Here is a 27,007-nt window from a genome sequence, read left to right on the forward strand (position 1 = left end):
TTATTGGACCCAAAAGTGTTCCCAATTTACAGACTGTTACTGAAGTCAAGAGCTGAAAAAAAATCATACTCTTCTTCTCTTTTGACTAATGTTTGTCTTCATACTGTAGATCCTCCAGGAAATGATGCGGGAGATCGACTATGATCATGACGGCACCGTGTCACTGGAGGAGTGGATCCAGGGAGGCATGACCACCATCCCACTGCTGGTCCTGCTGGGCCTGGAGACAGTGAGTCCACAAAGAGATAACTTTAATTTGCTAATGGTCCAAAAAAGAGCTGCCAGTTTTTCCATTATTGTCTCTTTATAAGTCAGAATTGACAAACCCAAAAATGTCATACATAGCTTATGTAGTCAACAAAGAACAGATGTACAGTTCTTCGTAAGAGTTGCACAAATGTGTGCAGTAACTTAACAATGTCAGAATGTCCATTAACAAGATCTAGGGTGCATTCAGATATCCATACTGTCATACTATTTGCTATGCCAATACTTTGTATATCAAATGCAGTATGCAAAAAATACCAGGATGTCCTGTATCCAGTCACAGTTTCAGGCCATTCTGACCCACAATCCTCTGTGCAGTGGATGATATGTCACACTGACTGAGACTTTTTACTTTGACTTTTGTGCTGTGGACAACAGAGGATGAGCTAGAGGGTCAAAGTTTAAGGCTTAATGTTACACAGTTTATAAGGGAAGCTGCACTGTGTTGTCAGAACAAAAAACAAAGAAAAAGGATGCGATTTGAAACACAGCTTTAGCCGTGCTACTACCTCTGTGAGGCTGTACAGCTGTGATTTGAGCTAAATGTTCAAGTCTGCCTGCTAATATGCTCACATTGACTTGTTGATGCACAGCAGATACAGTGTTTAACATGCTAGTTTAGCATGTTAGCCAGTTAGTGTTAAACACAAAGTTCTATAAAGGCTGATTAGAATTCCATCACCTATGCAGGTATTTGTTCATAAAGCAAAGTATTAGACCACAGAACTTTTTCACAGCAGCCATTTTGACATGAAATAGTAGTGTAAACACAGGTGTTACCAGTGTTGCTGCTATTTTGCGTTAGCTCACTGAAAATCATAGACGCCACATTGGCCTTTCGATCGTACATCAACTTTGCTGCCATGTTGTACAGGGCAAGACGGACTTGCAGACAAGTACATATAAATGATGGAGCTGTAGCTTTTCTGGATAAGAAGCGCTATAATGGTTTTCATAAATTTCTCAACCAATCTCGCTAGATGTCAGAGAACCACCAGAGGATTCGTCCTCGGGACACCATGGATATCTGTACTACATATAACATAATCCCACCGTCCAATAGTATCTGAGATATTTTAGTGTGGATGAAAGTGATGAACTGACTGACAGACCAACAATAGGGTCCAAACATCACTGTAAAACACATGAAATCTCACCTGATGATGTGCATCCTGTGTGACAGTAACTGCCTTGAGATCTGATTCCTAAAACATCTGGATGAACATGTTGTCACAACAGGGGAAATATATGATTTTCTCTCATTGCTTCACATCTCCCGCTCTGTACAATATATATTTTTTTTCCCGTAAATCAGACTATCAGTAGCTTGAAACTGGACACGTTGCTATTTTAGGACTGATACTTTAAAGTGTTTCTATACATCTATCTGTATTTCGCTCCCCAGCTCCTCCAAAAAGTGAAGCTGCCTTCTCTCACATCTTGCTCGTGTAAATTGACTTTATCAGCCTCTCCTCAGCTCTTCATACCTTATTTGATGATTATGATTATAACACTTTACAGTCACAGGAGTACTTTTACATCTGTTCTCTAACGGTGCATCATAAATTACTTTGGATCGTACTGTCGGCTCATGTACTGAAATTTAAAAGGTGACTCTGAAATAATCTGTTTCAGTTTTCCAGTGGGCTTTGCTCCTGTATGTGAGAAAGACTAAAGACACATTTCACAAATGAAAGACATTCTTCATCATCATTGAACTCTTTTCTGTAATTCATAAATTATCTTGTAACAGCTCACACACTCCCCAGTGGTTTCCTGAGAATATCCTTACACATGTGTGTGTCCCTACAGCTGCTGAGTGATCCTCAAACTAACAAGAGTGCCGTCAGTTCGTCGATTTTCCACTAGATGGAACTATTTGACCAACTTGAGCAGAAATCCCCCACCAAGTGTCATTTTTTATGAATGAATATTACTGCAGAGGCAAGACAGCAAAACCTGTCCTCTGTCTTTTACTGCGTTTGGGCCACACAGCTGGAAGTAAAATGCAGATTAAAATAAAAATTATTCTGTAAAAATATTAACCAAGAAGCTAAATGCCAAATAAATCAGAAAAATGATTAGCTGATGATTCTCCCAAAAGAATCAAAAATGATATAATAAAACAGCAGCAACGGTGATCAGTAGTCATTCAATCAATTCATCTTTTTTGTTTTTACTGTAGAATGTTAAAGATGACGGACAACATGTGTGGAGACTGAAGCACTTCAACAAGCCGGCCTACTGTAACCTGTGTCTCAACATGCTAATTGGACTGGGGAAGCAGGGACTCTGCTGCTCATGTGAGTAATTCACTTACCATTAAGACATCAGACAGATACAATACAACACACACGGCCAGGATCGTCTGTTCACGTGATGCTTTGTGATCAAATTTACATAAAAACACTGGTGTGTTATTTTTCACCTGGCCCTGGAGAAAAAAATGCTATCAGCTTTGGATTTAAGAGTTTCTGCGTCCTGTGATGGTTTAAATATCATTTCAGGAGCTTTTTCAGTTCTGAAAATGGAGGATAATGAGAAAAAAAGACAATGAAGCAACTCCGTTATAAACTGTAAAAGTTGAGAAAACATAAAATTTCAAGGCAACTTAGTTGAATCCACCTCAAACTCTGAAAGTTATAATATGCAACATCTTTAAAAACAATATATAAACTCAGTAGCGATATAGTGTACATAGAGTAATACATACTTAAAGGCATATTATGCAACTTTTCCCAAATTAAAAAAATTATACACTACATGAACATGATCCTTCTTAATCATCACTTTTGACCATGTGGTGGTGTCAGTAGCTGCAGAGACCCTGGCCTCTGTCTTTATTTCCTGTCCTTCATCACTTTCCATTATTTTGCCGTGCTCAGGACACAACTCAAAATGTCTGCATCTGCCGTCCTGGTATCTTTCTGTTGCATTTATGAACAGCTCTGACAAATCCTACTGATTCCAAGTTTTGAAAAAGTTTGAATAACGAATAATGTTTTGTTGAGATGGAGGTTTAGACACCAAAAAAATGAAAAATTGTGGAGTAAACTCATGGAAAGTGAATACTGAAGTGAAAGTGAATCATGGTAAACGCTTCAATATTTTCATTTTCAACCATTTAATTTCAAACATCCCATATAATGAAAAATCAGATTTAAAGCTCACTGTGAACAATTTAAAGATTCAATTCAAAGATTTAAGTTTATCTGACAAATAAAAGTAAATTATCTCAACAAAAGATTACAGGTCAGCAAAACTTTGTTTTGTTTATTTCAAAACTTGAGTTTGATTTTGAACTCAAAAATCTAAAGAAGGCATTTGCCTCGAAATTATGAGTTTTTTTTTTATTCTGTTTTTTTTTCTAAGTATAAAAATTGCTTTTGTTTCAGCTTCAGTGGATATTTTGCACCCTGCTCTTCACCAGACACAGAAGCTGTTTTTCACAGAATATTGGCAACAGCTTTCACAAACACATTACTCAAACCCGGGTGTATATCACTTATAACTGTATGAAAAGTCTGTTTTTTTTCCTTTCCTGTGTTCCCTCTTTTCCTAGTCAAAAGTCTGAAATTAAATTTTTTTCTCTCTTCCCCAGTCTGCAAGTACACGGTCCATGAGCGCTGCGTGGCTCGTGCGCCGCCGTCTTGCATCAAAACCTATGTCAAGTCCAAGAAAAACACAGAGGTGCGTCCAATTGGAGTGTTTACCAGTTGGCACGCTTGGATCAGCGATGCTCCATGGAGCTTAGGATGAGGGCTTCTCTTCTTCTAATGGAATTAAAACAACTCAATCTGCTACTAAGCATTGCTAATTATCTGAATAAGGCGGGTTTAAACACAGACAGCATCATTTGTTTGGCCTCTTTCTTTCTTTCTTTCTTTCTTTCTTTCTTTCTTTCTTTCTTTCTTTCTTTCTTTCTTCATTCTTAATGTTAACAATAATAAACATAATAATGGTTACAGTGGCATTTAAATGCAACCAAAAAAACAACAATGCAACAAAACATTCAATTTCTGAAAAGCATGATGTATAAGACAGATTTCTCAGCTTTCCATCTAAAAAAATATTACAGTATTGTTAAAAGTAGCACAATTTTGTAATTTTTTGCTGTGCATTTCTTCAGTCTTTTGCATTTACAAAATAAAATCAGTTATAGAAAATGCAATAGTGTATTTAGGTGTATTTTTGTGAACTAACTTACCAATGTACAGTGTTAACTTGCCTCTATGAAGAGCTATATTGAGAGTTTTGTTATTTTCATGTAGTTTTTCAAAGTTATTTGTTATTTGTTTATTTACTATCTATTTTAATAACTCAAACACAGAAAGACAGATTCACATTTTTTCACGTCTGTCAATATACACAGAGACAGTTTTTGTTTGCTCCCATCATTTTCTTCTGTTCATACTGACCACTAAGAGATCAATTGCTAACAAGCATGTAACCTCCAAAGGTACGGTTTGTTTAAATAAAAATCTCCTCATTGTGTTTCTGTGCAGAGCTGCGATGGAAAGATAGAAACACAAAGAAGGAATTTGACAAATTCACTCTAAATGACTGTAATTTTGGAAGATATTCACTTGGTTTGAATAACTCTGGCTGCTGAAGTCCCATATTATCTTTAGCTAAACTTTAGAATGAGTTTTTGCACAGAATGAGGACTATACCTTTTTGTCCTCCATCACTTAAATCTGAAAACCGTTATAAAGGGATCCCTTAATGGCCGGTTTGACCAAGAAACAGTTTTCAGCTTTTTCCTCTTTCCTTCTTGCTTGTTTTCTTTCCCTCTTGCTGTCTTTAATTGTTGTGTCACTTGTGCCTTTGTATATATCTTGTTTTTCTGCACCGTGTTTCTTTTCTCACTTCTTTGCCTCCCTGTACGCTGTCTCTCCCTCTCTCTGCAGGTAATGCATCATTTCTGGGTGGAAGGGAACTGCCCCACCAAGTGTGACAAGTGTCACAAAACCGTTAAGTGTTACCAGGGCCTGACTGGGCTCCACTGTGTGTGGTGTCAAATCACGGTAAGCCACCACCTGAGGGGAGGCAGCCACCTCCTCATTATATTGCCACTGCTTCTTGTATTTTAGGGTTTCGTTTTAGCACCTCTGATACCTCACGAGTCATCCCACCAATTTACACCCAGAAAACACTTGTTTGTGGCTGCTAGTTAATAGAAAATAAAACAGAGGCAATGACACATGTAATGCAAATAAATTCCGAGCGTACACCTGAAAATGTACACATGAAACATTTGGTTTTACCGACACAAGTTTGTCTGTTAATAAACGGCTGCTCCCTCCTCCAGCTCCATAACAAGTGTGCCTCCCATGTGAAACCTGAGTGTGACTGCGGACCCCTGAAGGATCACATCCTGCCCCCCAACTCAATCTGCCCCATCATCCTGGTAAGACTTCACTCCTCGATGGTCAGCGGTCCTGTGGCTGAGTGAGCCTGACCTTGTTTGACACAGTGTTATCTGAGGATGCAATCATCGGCCTGTGTTCTCCCACTGAGCGCCGAGATGGCAGAGATTTTTTTTTTTTGGTAGCAAATTATTTCCAAAATGGCTCAAGTCTATTTAAGGGAGGCGGGCTGCACCTAAAATTGGTCATTAAGTGTCTCTCAAACAAAGATTATCCACTTTGTGTTCTGATCTTGACTTCATTTATAAGTTATGAATAGATTAATTCTATTTTTTACAGCAGACATGGCCAACATAAAATCACTGTAACATCCCCTTCCTAAACACTAAGAAGAAAGTCTCTCATTTAAAAAAAAATATTTTGATCTTTTGTACTTCATTTGTTGGGTTGTAGCAGGTCAATTTCAATTTCTGCAAGTTTAGTTTAAATGGAGCAGTTCTTTCTAGGAAATTACTTTCCTTAATTATTAGCAACAGATTAAATCATACCTTGCAGGTAACTTTCTGGATTAGTGAATTATTGGGAAATAATGCCCCATAAAAACAAAGTGATTTATTTTCCAAAATGACGATCCAAATGCTTTACCAAAGCTTTTCTCCCGTTGCAATCATGTATTTATGTTTCTTCCTTTCTTAATTTTTGTTCCCTTAAAAGTAGCCAGAAAAAAATGCCAGAGTCTGCGCCCTCTGGTAGCCACAGCATAAAACACAAACAACAACAGAAAGAAAATATTGTTTTTAAACCAAATTTGTCTTATAAATAATTTTCTAAGAGTTGAAGTCACATTTTCCTAACAGTGGAAATGACCTCTTTGGATCCTTTAACGACCTGTGTGACCTTTGACCTCAGGAAAGACAGTCGACACTGAGGAAAGACTCGCGGTCCAGCCAGTCGAGCCGAGGGAAGATGCAGAGAGCAAACTCAGTCACGGTGGACGGCCAAGGGCTGCAGGTGAGTCTTTTTAATCTCAGTGTAAAATCCTGCTGCTTTAATTTGTTTGAACAACACACGTACAGTATATCTGTATCATACTGCAACACTCACACCAGCATCACTTACATTTCATCTGAACAATATTAATCTCTATGTTTTTTAACTCATCTCATTGAGAATACTGTGGTGAAGAAAAAAATGTCAACCTGGACGTAATTCACCAGATCCTCACCAAGTCACAACTCTCAGTTCTCAAATAAATTTAGGCTGGAAGCACACGTCAAGTTTTTCTATTTTCTGTTACCTTGTACTTCAGAGGCAAAGATTTTACTTTTTCTCTACTTACTTGATAAGTTTAGTTACTTTGCAAATTGATAAAACAAAACACATTAAGAGCAAATGGAATATGATGCATTCTTAAAGAGTAAGTTAGACATAATTGACACTTGTGGGAATAAACTAATTAAATTAGCTCCACGTTTACCTGCTGCAACATCACTCACATATCACTCAGTATTATAGATCAGGTTGTGCATCAGTCATTGTAGCCCAATAATTTAAAGCATATTATTCTGCATAATTAGTACATTTGACACCTGAACTATGTTTTGATTCTCATACTGTAGTACTTTTAAGAAAGAAAGAAAAATTCAGTGAAATATTAACTAAAGTTTAAAATGAAACACTTAACTACGATTCAAATTTTGTACTACCTTGTCATTTGCGAGTGCCTTCATCATTTTGAGTGAAAATGGAATTTTTATCCAAACTGAACAGTTTTTCTGCAGAGTGGTATGCTTTTTTTTTACTTCAGTAAAAGATAAAAGTAAAAATCTGAAAACAAAGGAATAAAAATTGTAAAAACGTTATAGAAATGCCAGCCTACTTTGCTTCATATTATCTGACCAACTGTGATATCTGAGTGATGCTGCAGCGGGTAAATGTGGAGCTAATTTAACTATTTTATTCCCCCTAGTGTAAAATTAAGTTGAACTTACTTACAGGCAGGGTTTTAAAAGCTTTCTGAAATGTGGTTCTGTCTCAGCAATGTGATCTGACACTGAGGAGTTTGTTTCAAAGTTCTGGAGCTAAAATAATAAAAACTTGGACCCACTTTTTGTCTTGGACTGAAAAAAATCTGAAAATGTCTGATTGTCAGATGTGAGGCATATTGGTGCAGATCTCAAATGTAAATACCATGAAGACAATAAGATAATGTCTGTTCACAAAGCTGTACAGCTCTTTAATTTGAATAACTTATTGTACATATTTTCATGTTTTTCAATATTTTAAAGAGATGTGCCAGTCTGTTATCAGTACTGTCCTGATACTGTCCCAAACTACGTGTAACTTTAGGACGACATGCTGTAGAATGTGAGTGAGACCAGTCAGCAGCGCTGTCGTCATGTCAGATCTTTGGAGGTGTTTTAAGCTCAAATAAGAGAAAAACAAAACAGCCAAGTGCAATTTGGGCTTTTATGCAATTTATTTAAATATCATTTTGAATATCTGAATGATGCTCAAAAACAAAAATGTGACTAAAAGTTATCTGTGTGCAGATACTCAAGGCTGAGGTGCTGGTATTGAACATGAACAAGTGGCCTCCAGTGACCCCTTATATTTAATTTTTAATTTAAATTGTCTACTTACTTTTTCTTTTTTCAGAAAATATTTTACTATTTTTATTGTTATGCACCAAATCACCAATACCAAAAATCCTCGTATGTGTAAGGCTGCTTGGCAGTAAACATGATTCTGATGTGTCAGCCTGTTTCTCATTGATTTTAAATGAAACCCCACAGTTGGTCTCAGGACATATGATGGGACTCTGCAGGCCCTGCTGATAATCAGTATTGTACAGCAGAGCCCAGTCCGGCCTGATCCTCTCTAATATCTGTCAGCCAGCATGCCGGCGATGGAAACCTGCCGCTGTCTGTGGCGACTGCTCGTCTACACGAGGCTGGGAGAGAAATATGATGAATCATATCCCAGGCACATCCATCTCTGCCGCTCGCCGGCTAACCAGCATAATAATCAAGATTATTATTTATAATTACAGGAAGTAATGGATCACTCTGGACTGGACAGGGAGCTCATTAATTCACCCTTGGCCTGCTGGGATAGCAGACAGGGGGAGTTAAGCGCTTCATCTGTGTCAGGGAGAGCACGGGGCGAGTTGTTGAAGACCAACTGCACGAAGGGGTGATTCAAACAGGGGGCCGCTGGGTTAGAGATGTGTTTGTGAGTCCGGCCTCCGGCACCGCAGCTTCTGTCTGTCCGTCCACAGTTTCAGCACCGCTCAGAGAAAATCCTCTCCGACGTCACGCGAGACAAACTGCCCTGCCAATTAGGAAGCGGTGACAAATAACTATTACGACTGAATTGTGAATCATGAGTTATCAGGCTGAGAGTATTGATTGGCTGAGAGATAGATGGGTTGTTTTACTGTATGGTATATCCATAGCTGCCTGGTTACTGAAACCGGGCCTTCATTGCCACCATGACTTGTGAAAAAACAGAATATCTGCTGCATTTTATGAAAAACTGACTGAAATTATACATTTAGTTTTTTCATTTTGTCAACAAATCCCATGTCATGTTCCTTCTTTCCTATGAGCGTAGTTATTTATTTTGAGTAAATCCCACATCCACCGTCCTTCTGCTATAGATATTAATCAGTGCACTTAAAGGACCAGTGTGTAGGATTTAGTGGCATTTAGTCGTGAGGTTACAGATCGCGACCAACTCGCCTCATCCTCCCTTTCCAAACATGTATAGGAGAAATTACAGTGACTTGCAAAAAACCCTGTTAGAGCCGCCCATCAGACGCCACCCACAATTCTCACTCACTTGAGTGCCATGAGGTGGCAAAAGAACACATATTTGTATAAAAAAGAAAAGTAGTAAAAGTATAAGTACTAATTCAACTTTGTTACTCAAGTAAAAATTAAAAAGTTCAGCACAGAAATGTAGTCAAAATATAAAAGTAAAAGGTCGTCCCTTGTCTGTTTCATCTTGTTACGTCTTTTGCATTGTTCTTCTCTCATTACATCTGTCGTGTGTGAGAGGGAAGGGAACTAACACTTTGTTTTTTTGTCTTTTTTTTGTGGGTTTTTGGACAACAAGAAAAAAATAAACTCTTATCCTTTGAATATACTCCATCAGTTGACCCAAAAATCAATTTAATGGGAACATTTATGTAATTTATTTTTAGAAATTTTGCCTTAAAAGTACATTTTTGTGTGACTCTATCACTGTTCTCCTTGATAATTAGATATTATAATTAACACTAGATTAAATCTGGACTGTCTGGACACAGAATTGGTGAGCGCCCACACTTTCCCACAGCCAGGTGCCACTTGTGCATCCCTGCAACGAAACAGGAAAAACTATGAAATGGACCAGATGACTGGCATCGCTTGGAAGTGCTGTATATACTCGCTAAAATGTCTGAGGGATATGGCTTGAAAGTGAATTCCTGTGAAGCATCCTGCAGTCTCCAAACACCAACGGTTTGTTTTGACATCTCCCATTCAGATCACAACAATAGAGGGCACTCATCCTCTGCTAGTGTTTGTCAATCCGAAGAGCGGGGGGAAGCAGGGAGAGAGGTAAGTACACAATCTGTCTCAACATGCTACAAGAGGCCTCTGAAGCCCCGCTCCTCAGCCGCAGTGGGAAGGCAGCAGCGTGGCCTCTGGCTGCCGAGTGCTTTAGGCTTACTTAGTCAAATAAAAACACAATAACATTAACCTAAAACGCCGGCCGCCTTCACCGTCAGATCACACAAACCCCCATCAGCCCCACCTCCTCTCCACAGACACCCTCCTCGCTGTCACGTCCCTGGCTGGTCCCCCTTCTTTAACCCAGGGCTAATTGGGTTATTACTGAAACATATTCATTCACTCCTTATTACGCCGGCCCTCATTTGTTTAAATTATGAGATCAAAATATGACTTCAGCCAGTTGATATAATGAAATTGAAATTAAAATGAATTAGTCTTTCTAATGGTTTCTCCTCAAGGGGACTTTGGGTATGTCCCACCCCGCTGCCCAGTCCACTGCCTTGTCACGCTCTGATTGGACGTCAGTCTGCGTCAACACCAAATTCACATTTATAGGCCTGATCTGTGATCTTTGAGTTATACGTTTGTATTTTGTGTTGTTTTGATGTTTTTAAGAGATGTTTTCCGATGTTTATTTTTCCTTTCATATTCACTCCTGCAGGATTTACAGGAAGTTCCAGTATCTTCTGAACCCGAGACAAGTGTACAACCTGGCCAAGAATGGACCCATGCCAGGGTATGTTGGTCATCTTGTGTTCAGATCACTTTAAGGACGGGTTCGCAACTTTTCAATTCTGTTTTAGAACAACAGTCAAATGCTCATATGTGCATTAAAGGGAGACTCCATCTGCACACCTTTACAGGGACCCCCAAACAGCATTAACTTCAGGCTGAGTCCTCACTTTTGCAAGATTTCTCAGATCTCAAGGAAGAAAACACATCAGGAGCACTCAAAAATATTCATATGTGCAACAGATTTTTTTTTTTCAGATGAGCTTTTGTCAGCTGGACATGACGGGATAAATGATATTTTGACTGGCAGGCAATTAGAAAGACAGGCACAGCCAAGAAGATTTAGAAGTTAATTCACACAATAATTATTCTATTATATTTTTATGATTTTTTTTCAGCATTTTGCTCAGGCCCCTCTGGAGGCCCCTAAAGCTGCCAGGGTCACTTTTAAAATCAGTGACATGGGTTGCAGCACTAATGCTCCCCCCTCCCCTCTCCTCATCAACCTTGGAGGTTTATATGTAGTAGTAATACTAGTAACGTCATCATGTGGGAAAAAGTTTTAGAAGCAGTTTGACCCTAAAACGTGTGTCCTTCAACCAATATTTGATTGTTGGAATTTGAATACATAAGGAACGCTAAAGGGAAGCTGCAGAATGATATAAAAACCTAAAAAATAATACTAATGGACACACTTTAATACTGTTTTATGTTCATATCAGCCATATGTGACATAATGTGACATTAAGTGACAGAGGACAAAATCTCGTCCTTATTCTGTGCAAAAACACCAAGGTTTAGCTAAAGTTAAAATGCAGCTTTATCAGTCTCAGTTAGACAAATCAAGGTAATATTGTCCAAAGTTAATGTTTTTTTCAGTATAAAAGTCCCTCTTTGTGTCACTGTCCCTCCTCTGCTGCTCAGCACAGAAACCCAAAGAGACGTTGTTTGAAAAAGAACAAAAAAAGTAACTCAATAAATAAGAGATCTCTTAATGTTCAGTATGAACAGGTCGAATGAGCAGTAAACAACAATTTCATCTATATCAAGTGCTGTTTTAAGGGAGAGGTTAGAATACAAGGTTTAATGTAATACATCCGTTGTGGCACCCAAACCTTGTCTCAGTGTAACAAAGCTGTGACAGAAAACTGAAAATAATCCAGTTAACTAAGTCTTCACCATGTTCCTGCTCCCCCGAGTTCTTAAAGAATTTCTGTCAGAAAGCCCTGAAGGCTCACTTCTTCCAATACCGTTTTAAGACTTGAAAAAATGTGAACCTGCCCTTTAAGTTGGTCAAAGACATGTCCATTATCTGTGTTTGAGTTATTAAAAAAGGTAGACGATGTAATATATCAAATCAATAACTTTGCTCAGTGACAAAAAAAGTGAAGAATTACATGAGAAGAGAACAAAGAAATAAACAGGTACATTTTCTCAGTACAGCTACGCTACACAGTACACTGATTAGTGGTTTCATGTTTTTAATTTGTAAATATACATCTTAAATGCATTATTGCATTTTCTATGACTTATTTCATTAATTTTCAAATGCACAAGACAATAAAGTTCACTGCAAAAAACATTTTTACACGATTACAACATTTTAGGTGGCAAGGTCTTGTTTGAAAATTATAAATGAATCTGAAAATGTGAATATTTTTGATCCACTTGTGACCTTTTTAAATACTTAATTATGATGCTAATCATCATCACAACACCACACAAGATAGAAAGAAAGAAAGACAGAAAAATCATACAGTATCGTCTAATGATCTTGTGTTTACAAACAGGCTGCTGTTGCTCACATATAATAACCACCATCACATGCAAGAGAGGCCTTTAGTATTAGAGCCTTCAGTCACTTCCCTCACACAGCACTGACACAAATGAGGTGAGTTCACACATAACAAATCCTGGAGACGACAGTATCATGCTGTAGCCTCAGACGAGCGGCGGCTCCATATGCATAAGCCCGTATGTGAACGGAGAGCCGGTGACACAGATGACTGACGGATGAAAGAGGGGTGAAGCTCTCGCCATACCACGTGTGATCACGCATACAGACGAGGGGTTCACTGCGGGCTGTAGGTGCGGCCGGCGTCGGGTTTCCTATGGTTCACGTCTGTGATTAAAAAAAATGAATGGATCATTTACATGCACGAGGCTCCTTCACTTTGCTGTTGCCAGCAGCGTTAAAACATACAGGAACGCCTCGCTGCCGTGCTGCCACGTTGTTTGGCTTTGATTAGACCTGAAAACAGAATCTTTGTGGCTTATAAAAAATAAATACACAGCGGCACACGCAGGGGACAAAAACCTCCGCCGGGCACAGCTTTCACGTCACAGATTGTGCCAACGCAGCTCAGAGTTTTCAGAGCTGACCTCGTGTCCACTGTTTCTCTTCTGTCGATGTTCCTGCACGTGGCCTCGAACATCACCTGCATCCCCTCTGCTCTCTGGAGCTGAACCCACAGCTTCTCGCCAGAGCTCACAACTTTCCAGATGACCTCGCCCCGCTGTAACCTTGTTAATATTTTGTCAAGTGTGCGCACCGCCGCACACATTAGCGAGGTGAACGGTCACCGTCGGACACTGCAGGCCGAGGCAGCCGCACGCACTGCTGTCAATTAGCTGCCTCGCTAATGCAATTACAGCAAATTAAGTGTTTGTTTCTTGGTATTTAAATATCCCCAAAGTTGCCTTTCATGTTTGCGGCCGTCTGTTTTGCGTCTAATATGGTTTGTGGTCCCAGTTGGAGAGTAATTGAGCGAATCATTTACCCGCCATACGAGGCTCGGAGGCTGGCTCATTCAGTTAGGGCTTTGTTATTGTGAAGGAACGGAAGAAGTTGGACTGAACATTGCCTGTCATGATCCAATTAGCCGTCGAACAGGCAGGCTAGCTCGCTGAATGAATAATTGTCAATGCGACATGTGTTATTTTGTGGGATTAGGGGGGTTTGCAGTGAAGCAGTGTGTCGTGGCTCAGAAATATGCTCATCATGATCTGCACACAGACAGTCTGTTATATGAACACTTAACATTTTCTCTTATTGTCAAGAAAGGCTGAGTAAAGCTGATATGTCTTAATTAACCTTCATTTCTGTAAACACCTAAACATATCTATATAAACACTTGAGTAGTATAGTATAAACACTTGAAGGGAAAGCAAGAGCACTTCAGAATGATGGTGATGCAGCGCAGAATTTATTCTATAAAGGGACTTTTCAGCAACAACATGTCTTCTTCACAGCTTAAAAAAAGTAACACTGTAATTAGATTTCACTTTGCACTTCCAGTGCAAAAGTTTAGAAGATGTAATTTGTGTAAAAATAGAAATAATTGATATAATTACATAAATTTAACCCTTTTTTTGCAGCCCTGGGGGCAAAAAACAGACTTAAATTTGTTTCATCAGCCTGATATTTTATGTATTTGTGATTTTATGAGAATTCCTTATTAGACTCCACATGGTTTAATACAATGTATTTTTATCGGCTCTGTATCTGCGATTGATGGTGCAGCACCAAATCCCAATAAGTTGTACGTTTTAAAAGTTTTTCTTATCATAAGAGGTAACAAAGTAACATCCCTGTGTACTGTAGGATAACAAACTATATTTTTTAAATTTTTTTGTTCATGTGTAGCCCATGTAACATAGAAAACATTAAGTATTTGCTGCTATGTGCTTTCGGTTTCATTTAATTTGACAAGGCATGGTACAGCAGCACAAAACATAGAAGCATAAAATCAAACACATAAGCCTAAAATAAATAACATAAAATTGAGCACATAGAACTAAAATAAATAAGTAAAAACTAAAACATAAACTTTAAAATAAATAAGTATGAAACAACTGAACAATTTCTGTCACCTTCATCAAATGTGTAAGGTCAGTATGAGACAAAGAGACGGATTATATATTTAATACTTAAAAGAATAATTTTGATTTATGCAGTGTTGAAGCAATAATATTGTTATTCTTCCACCACAATGAATATGTACAGTAAGAACACAAAATTCAGAGGTCAACAAGAAATATGCAGAGAGAACACGAGACACAAATTCTAACACAGTAAAGTACCATCAAACAAGAAGCACCAGTCAGGATCCAGTTTGAGTTCTGTAGGTAATGAATCCCACATGTTGATCCCCTAAGAAGAAAAAGTAGTTTGTGTAAGGATTTAAGTGCGGACACCTTACAGTTCCTGTTGGATGCTTGAGTAAATGTACTCAAAGGGACAGTTCACCCCAAAATCCAAAATACAGATTTTTCCCCTCGTCTGTAGTGCTAATTATCCATAAAGACTTTTTCCCCCCTGCTTTCTCTGCAATAAAATGGGGCAAAATGGCACTCAGCTTGTGGTGCTTAAAGCGCGCACACACACACACACACACACACACACACACACACACAAAACCTTTTGAAAAACTCAAAACCAGGCACTCTTTCCAAAAATCATGACCAGGTTACTCAAGATAATCCACAGACCTTGTTGTGAGCAGTTTAATTTGCTTCTGCTGTAGAATCTACTGGAACAGCTTTAGAATCTACCAGAACTTCTTTCTCTCGACTAGAAGGAAAGTATTGCTTTCAAATGTATTTTCTGGGGCTTTGAGCACCACAGTGCCACGTAGTCCCATTAAATTGGAGAGATGAACTCGGCAAAATACAAAGTGAAAAACAACCTGTTGTGTGGCTGTAATCTGCAGGGCAGACTGTTTGTTGTTTGCAGGCTCAACTTCTTCAGAGACGTCCCTGATTTCAGAGTGCTGGCCTGCGGAGGGGACGGCACAGTGGGCTGGATCCTGGACTTCATCGGTACAGAAGAAACTGCATTTTATGATATACGACAGTATCAGGAATTTGATCCCTCTGCAGCTTCCATAGCATCAGTTATTTTACACATATTGCAAACTGCCAAACCTCCTGGTGCTCTGCTTTATTTACTCATACTGTCTGATCACGTACAACATAGTGGAACTTAAATGCTCCATTTCCTTTTTTGGTAAAATTACCTTTGTTGTTATTAGTTTTCAAAAGCAGCATCACTCTTGTTGTTACTTTATAGCTTGTATGTAAACACTTTAATTATGTCCAAGTCTGCGTATTCAGGGGTGGTAAAATGGGATGATTACGTGAGTTAGAAAACAACATACTAGTCATCATTTGAGGAAAAAAAAAAAAGAATCACCTGGCCTCCTCTATTTGGTCTTGAAGATGTGTTGCTTGTTGTGGCTCTCAAAAATTGCCTCAATTTTTTATCAATCAAAACAAAGAGAGGTAATAACTGTCAGGCAAAATGTGTCTCTCGAAATAGACCGTGCAACTCAACATTCATATTGACTTGTAGTTTTACAAGTAGGGCTGCAAAATGGATTTGATGCTGTCTTTGTAAGTCTTTGCAGTGAGTTTGTTTTCTTGGTGTGGCCTTGTTTCGCTCTGTGTTGTGATATTTGTCCCGCTGCTCCAGATAAGGCCAACCTGGACAGGAACCCCCCTGTGTGCATTCTTCCTCTTGGCACGGGCAACGACCTGGCGAGATGTCTGCGATGGGGAGGAGGTACTGACAGAAAATAGATACAATGCAGTGAAATACGTGGCCTCAATTCACCTTATTGCATTCACAGTTAAATATATAAGTGCACTGTACTATAACAAAGCCTTATTATCATAATTATTACAATCTTGTTTGTAACGAATTGAAACAGAGCTCAGTGAATTAATAGTAGGCTGCAAATAATAAATATTTTCATTATCGATAAATCTGTGGGTTATTTTTTTAAATCTTTGTAAAATGTCAGAAAATCAAGAAAATGTCCAGCAGGGACGTGTACAGACATTTAGTGGTCCTGGTGCTCAACTGGAAAAAAGGGCACTCCTCTTATAGTTATTCATAAAAAATGCAGTAACATATCTTCTTTCTTACTTCATTGACTTACTTAGTTACACTCAATCACTGGGGGCAAATATTTAAGTACATTTACTCAAGTTCTCAAGTACTTAAGTACAGTTTTAAGTACTTTATTCTCTTCAACATTTATTGAAACATTTGAAACATTTATTGAAATCTTTATTTGTCATTACACAAGTGCAACGAAATTAACTTTCCATTTTGTATCCCGGGAGAAGATACTGTACTTTTACTTCACTGCATTTTACTATTTTAGTTGCTAGTTACTTTACAAATAAAGATTTTTACACACAAATCATATGAAGAGCTGATAAAATATGATGTTCTGTTACAAATTACACTACAGGTGGTTTGAGACTCAGACTGAAAATATATGGTGTCCAGTAGATTTGTTTTAAAGATAAGAACATTTTCAGAAATTACAGATATTTCATGTTTCCCTTTAATCTCAGTTGATAGCATCATAAAACACCTTTGAAACAGACACTTGACATCTTTAGAATTTTCTCTTTAAGGCAAGAAGACCAGCGGCACCTGTTAATTTATTGGCAGGACAAAATCTTCAACAAATTGAAGCTTTTTAAAGTGCATAAAATCAATTAAAGTAAAAATTAGTCTGTAGATAAAAATTTCTGGTTGCACAGATCTTCTTTCTGTAGCTGTGATCTGGGAGGAAACAGCCTATCACTCTACAATATGTATGTAGTTTGCACTTGTGTTTACTGCATGTTAAGTCTCAGCCAAGTATCTCAAGCTGTTCTAGACACATTCTAACACATCGTGTGTGTGGGTTTTTTTTTTTCTTCCCAAGGCTATGAGGGCGAGAGCCTCTTGAAGATAATGCGGGACATCGAGAACAGTTCGGAGGTGATGCTGGATCGATGGAAGATTGACGTCACACCCGCAGACAAGGACGAGCGCGGGGACCCGGTGCCTTACAGTATCGTCAACAACTATTTCTCTATCGGAGTGGTGAGTTGGACCTCGGTCAGGATTCGTGGGACAGATAGGGGGGGGTGAACAGTGGGTCGATTAACGTGCAGTTACAGTATTCAATCGGAGGTTGACAAATATAAAGGTCAAACTTCTTCTAACTCTTTTTATCACGTCAGTGGTTCATATTTAAAGCTTGTTGTTGACAGTTTGCATTTTTTTCCCCCAATTTCCATAAAAAATACCTATTTTTTTAAAGAAAAGGACTGCCGTAAAAAAGTGTAAATGTTATTGATTAATAGAAAAGATGAATAATAATAATAATAATTATTATTATTATTATTGTTAAGGTCAAATTTAATGATTACTGTTTGAAATTGAGGAGACCAGCTGATGCAAACAGGACCTGAAACTACAAGTCAAGCATCATAAAAATCTTAAATATTAGCTGACATCTTTGATCCCAGTTTCTGTTTTGTGAAGCTTAGAAGTGATTGACAGCTGATTGCGTGTTGTTAAGCAAAACCAAGATGCGTCTCTCTACACAAAAACACCTCGGTGCGATCAGGATTATGATGAGTCTCCTAAATAAGAAAAACAGTCAGTGTTTAGTATCTGCACTCCAAATGGTGTTTTATTTACTTGGGTTTTTTTTTTTTTTTACATTTTTTTTAATAATCAAAATGAACAATATAAATATCCAGATTTTTTAAAAACTAAAAATAGTTAGCCCCACTCAAACACCAGTAATGACAAAACCAGTTATCACCTTTCATACAAAGCGCCAAAAGTGCAAAACAGGATTAAAAACAATTCAACAAATTCAATACTTCTATTTCCATACAACTTACTTGTTAGGAATTTGACTCTGTGCTCATGACTGAACGACAAACAGCAACTGTATGTCATGTATGTGCTGTTTGTGTTTTTCTTTGACCTGTCAGTGGGATGAAAATGAGCTTTTAGCTACAGATATCTGTGTGATGCATCATGTTTCATGTATTGAAGTTTTGTTTATTCTGTCTGGTCCCTGTCAGATAACTTGTATATAAATAAATACACAGTTACAGCAAAGCAGTCAAGATACATAATAAAGTTCATAAAATGTAACACACGAAAAAAAAATTTAAATGAAAATCTGAAATATTAACAGCAATAAAACCAACAGGTAAAATGATGTAAATTCTAAAGTTAAATTAATAACGAAGTTGAATCACTCTGAATTAAAAGCCATTTTTAACAAGAGTTATATGTAAATACAGGCAGAAATCATTATTTTCATTCCTCTTGGTTGCTAGACAGTAACATCCTTCACAAACCATCAGATAACTACATTTGGTCCTATTTACCTATTACCTATTTTTAAAAGGGATAAAGGAGACAACAACAGCAAAAAACAGTAATTATTGTCCTTTTTAGGTTACTAATAATGTTATTAATTGTTGTACCATCATGGAACAAAAAGCAGTAAAGGTTGAGTACTTCTTCTTCCAAACCCCGTTCATATTTTTAATATGTATTTGAGCTACATTTCAAATTTCTCTGTACTTTATAACTTTTGTTTTTGAACAATGAACAATGAACACACTTGGCTGTGACTGCAGGTCTAACAGCAATGCCACACTTGTGCACTGCTCGTAAAAAAGAAGCATATGGCACCTATTTAAAACTCTTCCACACCGCAATTAAGTTTCATCGTGGTGACAAAGTGTCTCAGTCGCAGGATGGCGAAGGTGCCAGTAAACAGCTTAGCTCAAATACAAACGCGAATAGAACAGAGACAGAAGCCACAGGTGCACCGACTGACGTATTGAAAATTAAATCTGTCCTCTGTCAATAATTCTTGGTTCTGTTATTAAAGGTTGAATATATAAAAAAAAACAGTATACAGTGCCTGCATTAACAGCGTAATCAGTCAATTTATTTGTTTTGATCACATTCTGGTTAGGCCTTTATTGAGATGTGCTCAAGCCTCTACCATCTCTGATTGATAAACAAGCCTTGTTGTATATCTGCATGGTGTTAGGCAGCCATCAGCAGCCTCCACCCCCTCCCTGTCCATCTCCACCATAATGACACTTATTTCACGTAGCTCATGTTAGCCATTACTGATAAATGTCAGGGGGAAATATGGTAATTGACATTTGCAGGTGGTAGAGGAGGGAACCACTCCATGTTGTGAGATTCGTACAGACTGTGGCAGGGACATAAGTGATGCATGGCCTTACAAATGTTAGTTGAATAACACCTCCAGCCTGGGCCCCTAATGACGATGTTAGAGGATATTAGAGGACAGGTCTTGTTAACATTGTGATAGAGGAGAACAATGGCTGTAATCTGTCTACAGCGCTGAGCATATGGCGATGTGTACAGGGGGAAGTGGTTACAGTGTGGAACAAATCTCTGAACATCCAAGTGCATTAATTTCCCTGTCTAAATGTAAAAAAAATGCATTTAAGAAGTTTCTTTTTCTTTTTTTTGTGTCGATTTAGTACATTTATTGTGACTGTGCATGGGTCACATCTTCTGTTGGACATCACGGTCAACTCAACTATTCTGGTAGCATTTTAAAAAATGCAAAATGAGTGTATGCTGAAGTGACTCAGGGAGAAGGAGGTTTACTAAACAAGGGAAGGAAGTCAGAGTTTACAGAAAATCAAAGATGTAGCTCTGGTTTAGTAAACATTCTACATTAAACATAAGTTTAAGAATGACCAACAAATAAAAGAATGATTTTAGAAAATACTTTGTAGGGAATTCTGTGTCATTTCTTTGCAGTATATGAAGGAAAAAAACCTTCTTATATCTGCAGTTAAAGAGAGAGTTCAGATTGTTACAAGCAGAGCTGTATTAGGTTCTTATCCAAAGTTAGTTTATTACTGTAGATACAGTAGATGGTGGTCAGCACCCCCCCGGTCTGGAGTTTGTGGAAAAGCTCAATGGCAAAATGTACTTTAGCCACCAAAAAAATCAGTCATCATCAGTCTTTGATGACTGAGCAAAGTCAGTGGATTTTAAAGGAACTGGATCCAGAGCGTCCCCCTGCATCCTGGGCAGCCTGGTGGTGCCATCAGGTTTTTGACCATGTGTGGGTTAAAGGAGCAGTGGTTTCATGAGCGAGTCCCTCTTTTGTTTGTATCTCATTAATGCAAATTAATGTGCTGGCAAAGGCAATGAAAAACAGATGTAAACATGGATGTAAACAACACAGGTGTAGAAATATTTTTAAAAATCAGCTTTGTTAATGTTTCATGAGGAATGAAATGCATTCGGCACATTTATGAGGCCTGAAGGATACATACAGTTAATTTTGGTGAGAAAACATAAATTTGTTTGTTTACAAGAAAACTCCACAGGGTATCTTTGATGTTTGGTTTCAGTTTCTGGTTGTCCCGAAGTCCCAATTAGTCAAGTTTGTTAAAATAAACAACAAAAAACAAGCAAACAGAGTGATACAGAAGTTGTGAAGTTTTAAAAAGAAGAGTGTGAAAAAGCCAGAACGGGAGTAGAAATTGTTTGATGTAGGTGAGAGTCTGGTTCCAAAGTTTCGGAAAAAGAGAAAGATGAGTAAAGATATGCTTTGATTGAAAGAAAAGGGTGAAAATGTCCAGATTTTAGAAGTACTTCTCATTTCACGACTGTTAACTCAGGAGGGTAAAGGTTTTAATGCATCCTCCTTTCACCTTCCTTCATCCTGTTAACTGAAGCTACAATAGCCTAAAAATAACAACTTAAATGGGACCAGCTGATTCATTGTTTGCTGAAACAAACTCACTGAGAACATTAAAAGAAAACCTCTTTGGCCTGGCTGCTTCTTAAAGTCATTATAACCCCTATTGTCTTTGCTCTGTTAGTGGGATTAACACCCAGCAGGCGTGATGATGACAAATGAAGTTGTTTGTGGGGGATTAAGAAGACTTTGAGCTCTCTATGGATTTGAGTGTGATATAATATTTTGTGACACATTTTGCATCAGATTTTTTGCTTCCCGTTGAACGAAAAAAAAAAATTACAATAAAAGATTATGCGACAAGTCAAGCCGATAATTACCTCAGAGATTATGCAGATGAGGAGTAGATTGTTTCTGTAATGACATTGTTGAAATCAAAAGATCAGCAGTAGCAGCCGACATGAACACCAGTGAGCGTCACCAGCAATGTATCCTTGAATCTGAAGTCATTTAAAGGAGAAATCTGTGATTTATGTACTGTGTCATAAAATGACCATGATATGCCATCAGAGATTAAGGAAACATGCTAAATTGAAATACTTGCTTCTCTGACAACAACACTGCAGCTCCTTCTCCTTCTGTTCCAGGACAGAACAAGTTTTATTTTTCCCATTTCATGTTAATTTGACTTCAAATGAATGCAGAATGTTCGCCGAATGTGTAAATGTCTGTATATGAGTTGTAACAAATCATGAATAATCTTGTAGAAGAAGTAAATGTTTATAATAGTGAAATTTAGCAATATGTAGTGTGGCAGACGGTAAGTTAGATAGCCACCAATTAAAACTCTGGAGTGTGTATTTTCAGCTTTTGTTTTCAGGAAAGCAAACTCCAAACAGAAACTGTCCAATCACAGCTTAGCAGCGATAACTTGAGCTGTCAAGCTTTCCATTTCTCTACATGCTGAAGGTGCGCAGAGGCTCTGAGAAGAGCGATACTCGTTATTTCATGAGTCAGGACGGTGACGTCTTTTTTATAGTCACTCAGAGATGTTAGACACAAGAGCACACGTGCAGTGAAGGGATTAGACTTCTTCTGCTCAACATAAGATGCAAACGTTAGCATGTCAACTAGTGCTAGCTTACTTGCTGCAGTAACTTTACCTCCAGCCAAAGCGGTTAGATTCCACTGCATCTGCTTTTGATCTGTGGGAGTTTGAGGAGGAGGATGTTGGCTGGTGCAGAATTGAAGTATGATGATGCATCTCACTCTGGCTCATTGTCTCAGGTCTGAGGGTTAGCTTAGCTTAGCTCTTATCTCAGCTGTGTGCTGCGATCATGGTCCAGCTGGTCTGGCTGGATGACTCGTCTCAAAGTCCGCTGCACTAATTGAGTCCTTCCAGTGTTATCTATCATGTAGATGTACCTGCCGTATTTCACCATGCGACCAATGTTTCCTGAGATGTAAGCTAGCTTTAGCCTCAGTCATTTAGCATTAACGTTATACCATGTATGCAGCTTTAGAACATGTCAAATGGGAACATTAAAAAGTCAGCTGGACATGGACTTCTTGGCCAACTCAAGCTTGCAACAGCCAGCTACACACCACACTGAAATCTGGTTGTGAGTCATAGTTTTAGCCAACAAAATCCACTGTCATCAGCTAGAAATGAGAAGCTGCTTTTGTTTACGTCTCACAGGAATCACAGTCCTTGTGTTTCAACAATTACCCCTAAGGAGGGTGGGGCTTAGCGCGGGGTCAATTACAAACAGCCGATCAGCTTGGAGGGTAGGACTCATTGTTGCTTGTTTTTGTCAAATTACAATGTTAAGCTTGTCTTACACTCCTGCGGTGCAGCCTGTCTGACTCGGTCTTACTCTGAACTGACTTTACTGTAAATTTATTGATAATAAATTAACAGTAAAGCCAGTTACTTGTGCGGTGGTTTATTTTGAAATTCTTCCTTTAAAATTTACATTTGTCTGATTGTTCTCAGACAGCAGCTGACGAACAAACATTCTCAGTACATTTTTTATCCAAGAACCCAGGTGATTCTTCAAAAAAAAAAAGATCTTTTTTTTTTTGTAAATTCTTCCAACCTAACCTTCTGCCACGGCCCAGTTGGATTGAGAATTAATGACGCCATCCCTTTGGGAGGATGTGGAAGTGACGTGAAGTGTAATGATCTCAATCAGGGCCAGGGGTGAGAGACAGAACTAATCACAGAGCGCACTCCACTACCATAATGCAGTCAGTCGCCCTAATGACCCTGGCGCTCCTGTCAAAGCCATTACTCTCCCCCGTAGTGAAAAGCACATCAAACCGCTGGGGCCCACTCATAATTGGACTAAACTTTGAGCTATGAGAGGACATTACACATGTCCTGTATTAATTTGGGTGCCAGATTTTTACATTGGTAATTATTTGAGGGCAGCTAGGGGGAGAGAGAGAGAGAGAGTGAGCTGACGACGTCCTACCGCCGCGAGGGGGTCAAAGCCTCAGGATGTGAATGTGTCCGACATGTGTTGATGCTGTGACCGACTCATATCGTATTATTTAGGTTTTATGGTTTTCAAATATACAAGAAGGGTCCAGATGAGAGTAAAAGAAAGTTTGTAAATATATAGTGGACCATTTAGATCAGTTTAGTTCTAGTAATATTCTGAAGCTTTCAGTCATAAAGCCTGATCTTCATCAGCAGACAGAGTTCGCCCAGTTGTCAGCTATAAAAATTTGTATTATTTTTGAATACCTTAACTCCTTTTCATCCATGTTGGCTAAAAAGTTCAAAGTTCTGTCTCGACCTTGGAAACATTAGTCGAGACTCACCACAAGGTCCATTTAGTAGCTGCTCTGGAGCTTTCAGTTATGTCACATAATCGTCATCAGCAGATAGACTCATCCTCAAGATTCAACTTTGAATCTCATCTGAAAAATTATCATTTGGGAATCTTCAGTTCTCTGACATCTGGATGGGATGACGTGATATGATCAAAATAAATGGATCACCTGTTGTTTCCAAGGTCAGTAATGAACTTTGAACCAGAGAAATCTATAATAATCTAGTTATATGTTAAAGTAACAATATAACAAATGTTGCAGTTTTAAAAAAAATCTCATACCTTACTCTGTTGTGACCGTATCTACCGGGATATTACATGGTTAATTATTTTGTTTTATTTAAAAAAAAAAAAGAAAAAGTTTCGCAATTGCACATGCCTAATCAAACAATCATTGCCAATTCATGGCTGGCAGCTTTTATTTTATTTTATTTTATTTTTATTTTCATGTCCACATTTGATTTTTTATATTGTGGTATTATCATACCTTGAGTTTTTGGTGTTGTAAAGTCCCTAATATTTTCTGACTTTGAGTATTTGATCATCATGATACTGGAGCCTAACTGGTTCAAAAGCAACAACCTCTCAAACTGAAATCAGGTAATAATGTTTCCTCAGAGGATGATGTCCGATTCAAGTTTCTACAAACTGGTTTGATTGGCCAAATTGTGGTAATTCCTTAGTGAGGATAACCTGGGAACAGGATGTGTTATCATCTTGGTGTCGACGATTTGGGAGAAAATTCAATAATTTAAGCCACGCCTCTGAAAAATAGACATTTTTTGTATGACTTTTTCAATTTCTTTTAGTGTGAAATACTTGATACTTGTAGGGGGCTTGTAGAAATCCTTTAAATGAGACAAAAATCATTCTTTGATTTCCAATTGATATCCACACCAAGACTAAAACCAGACAAGGAGTGATAAGTATTTTGTTTTAAGGGGCCATAAGCCCAAATCGGTTGGAAATCTCTGGTCCAAATTAATACAAAGATTTCAATAAAAACGGTAAATAAATAAAAAGGTAGACGTGGCATTCTTAATGTCTTAATATATTAATATATTCTGTTTTTTAATGTATATTTCAGCTTCAGGGTTTGGCTGCTACACCGATACACTTTAAAGCACAAACGCAGCATCAATGCAGAGTGACAAAGGGCTCTATCCACTCCTGGTTGCTTGAAATCAGTGTTTACTGTTGCAAAAGCCACAGCTCCACTTGTACAGATCTCAGATAATAGACCCCAAACCAAAGGGGAGACAACCTCTCCTCGCTTTTGCTCTCTTGTTTGCAGCTATTGTCCTGTTTGTAAGAAAATCAAGTTACACTCTCTCAGATATATCCATCATCTCACCTTTCTGGCTCGCGTTGGAAGCGTGAGGTGAGTCTGCGGGGATCTTGAAGAATTCTTTTGGTCTTCTGCTTACAGCGTCTTGAAGAGACATCAAGAGAAGCTCCATTGATTTTTTTTCTCTTTTGGCTTCTCCTAAATTTCTGTACAGAGAGCTAGCAGGGGGTCCTCCCTGTAGGTGCTGTTTCAATAGTGCCACTCAAAATGGAGCGGGTCAAAACAGATTGCTTCAGTGGAAGGGGGGAGAGGAACAAGCCCAAAAAGTTTACAGCAACTTTCTCTCACTCTTTCCTGAGATGTTTTCAGAGCCGGACGACTTTGCCGTGTTTGTCAGGAGTTTGTTCTGTTTCTCACAAAGGCCTTGCCAGCATTTTTCTGCTGACACTGACTGAAGTGTAAATTAAAGCAAATTTCAGTGTTTTTAGTCCCTCTGTAGTTTATTATTTGAGACTTTACAATCTGTTCTCAAGGTCCGCTGCACACTTTATGACATCACTGATTTAATATAGATTAAGTTTTAAAGTTACTTATTTGTTCATATAAAAAAAAACTGGTTCAAAAGTTAAAGTTTTATTTAGAGCTTGTTTACTAGTTGCTATTTAGGCAGCAGTTTTGTGCCTTACAGTATATTTTAATAAATATGCAGATTTATACCATGGAAAAAAACATCATTGTTAAATTCTCCAGTGAATTTTATTTACACTGTTTACAAGTTTTACAAGAAGTTTAACTCTATTGAAAAGAAATCAGGTTTGTTAAAGCAGAATTAAATAATCAGTGAAACTTGAATAAAATATCAACAAATACATGGTTAATTCTTTACTTATGATGCTTCATTTATATTTCATACTTGATTTATCATCATCATTTACACCTGGTAAAAAAAAAAAAACATTTATCAGGCTCATGAAAATACATTTTTTCAGGTGTAATAAATTGATTATTTAGCTTGAGAAGTAGATGATTATGTGTCACTGCTTAATATAAAGGGCTGCCCTGAAGACTTTGGATTGGTTCAGCAATGGAGGTTCCACTGGGGCTGCAACTAAGGATTATTTTCATAGTCGATCGATCGATCAGTTATTTTCTCGCTTAATAGTTGATTGCCTGTTAAATGTCAGAAAAAGGCAAAAAAAATATGTTGACTTCTGGGAAACATTCCCAGAGCCAAAGATGACAGTTTACTGTCACAGAGGAGTAAATAAACCACAATATATTAACTTTTAAGAAGCTGGTTAGATAATATTCTTAAAAATAATACTTAAGTTGAATAATTGTTTAATTATCGATTCATTATTTAAATAGTTGGCAGTTAATTTAAAAATAGTTTAAATGCTGCAGCTCTAGTTTCCACGCAGTTTTAGCAACTTTA

General features: G+C 38.0%; 1 protein-coding gene across 1 annotated transcript in view; it reads left to right on the plus strand.

The window, feature by feature from the left end:
- Positions 1 to 27,007, plus strand: part of dgkb (diacylglycerol kinase, beta) — an 89,437-nt gene that overhangs the window by 28,609 nt on the left and 33,821 nt on the right. Inside the window, exons 9-19 of the mRNA XM_084727588.1 lie at positions 110 to 229; positions 2,453 to 2,570; positions 3,869 to 3,957; positions 5,178 to 5,294; positions 5,579 to 5,677; positions 6,546 to 6,647; positions 10,167 to 10,240; positions 10,857 to 10,931; positions 15,663 to 15,748; positions 16,401 to 16,490; positions 17,653 to 17,813. Coding sequence (XP_084583714.1) covers positions 110 to 229; positions 2,453 to 2,570; positions 3,869 to 3,957; positions 5,178 to 5,294; positions 5,579 to 5,677; positions 6,546 to 6,647; positions 10,167 to 10,240; positions 10,857 to 10,931; positions 15,663 to 15,748; positions 16,401 to 16,490; positions 17,653 to 17,813 — 1,131 coding nt within the window. The remainder of the gene's footprint in view (positions 1 to 109; positions 230 to 2,452; positions 2,571 to 3,868; positions 3,958 to 5,177; positions 5,295 to 5,578; positions 5,678 to 6,545; positions 6,648 to 10,166; positions 10,241 to 10,856; positions 10,932 to 15,662; positions 15,749 to 16,400; positions 16,491 to 17,652; positions 17,814 to 27,007) is intronic.

Source organism: Lutjanus erythropterus, chromosome 9 (genome assembly GCF_056507025.1).
Source record: "Lutjanus erythropterus isolate fLutEry1 chromosome 9, fLutEry1.hap2, whole genome shotgun sequence".
Lineage (NCBI taxonomy): Eukaryota > Metazoa > Chordata > Actinopteri > Lutjaniformes > Lutjanidae > Lutjanus > Lutjanus erythropterus.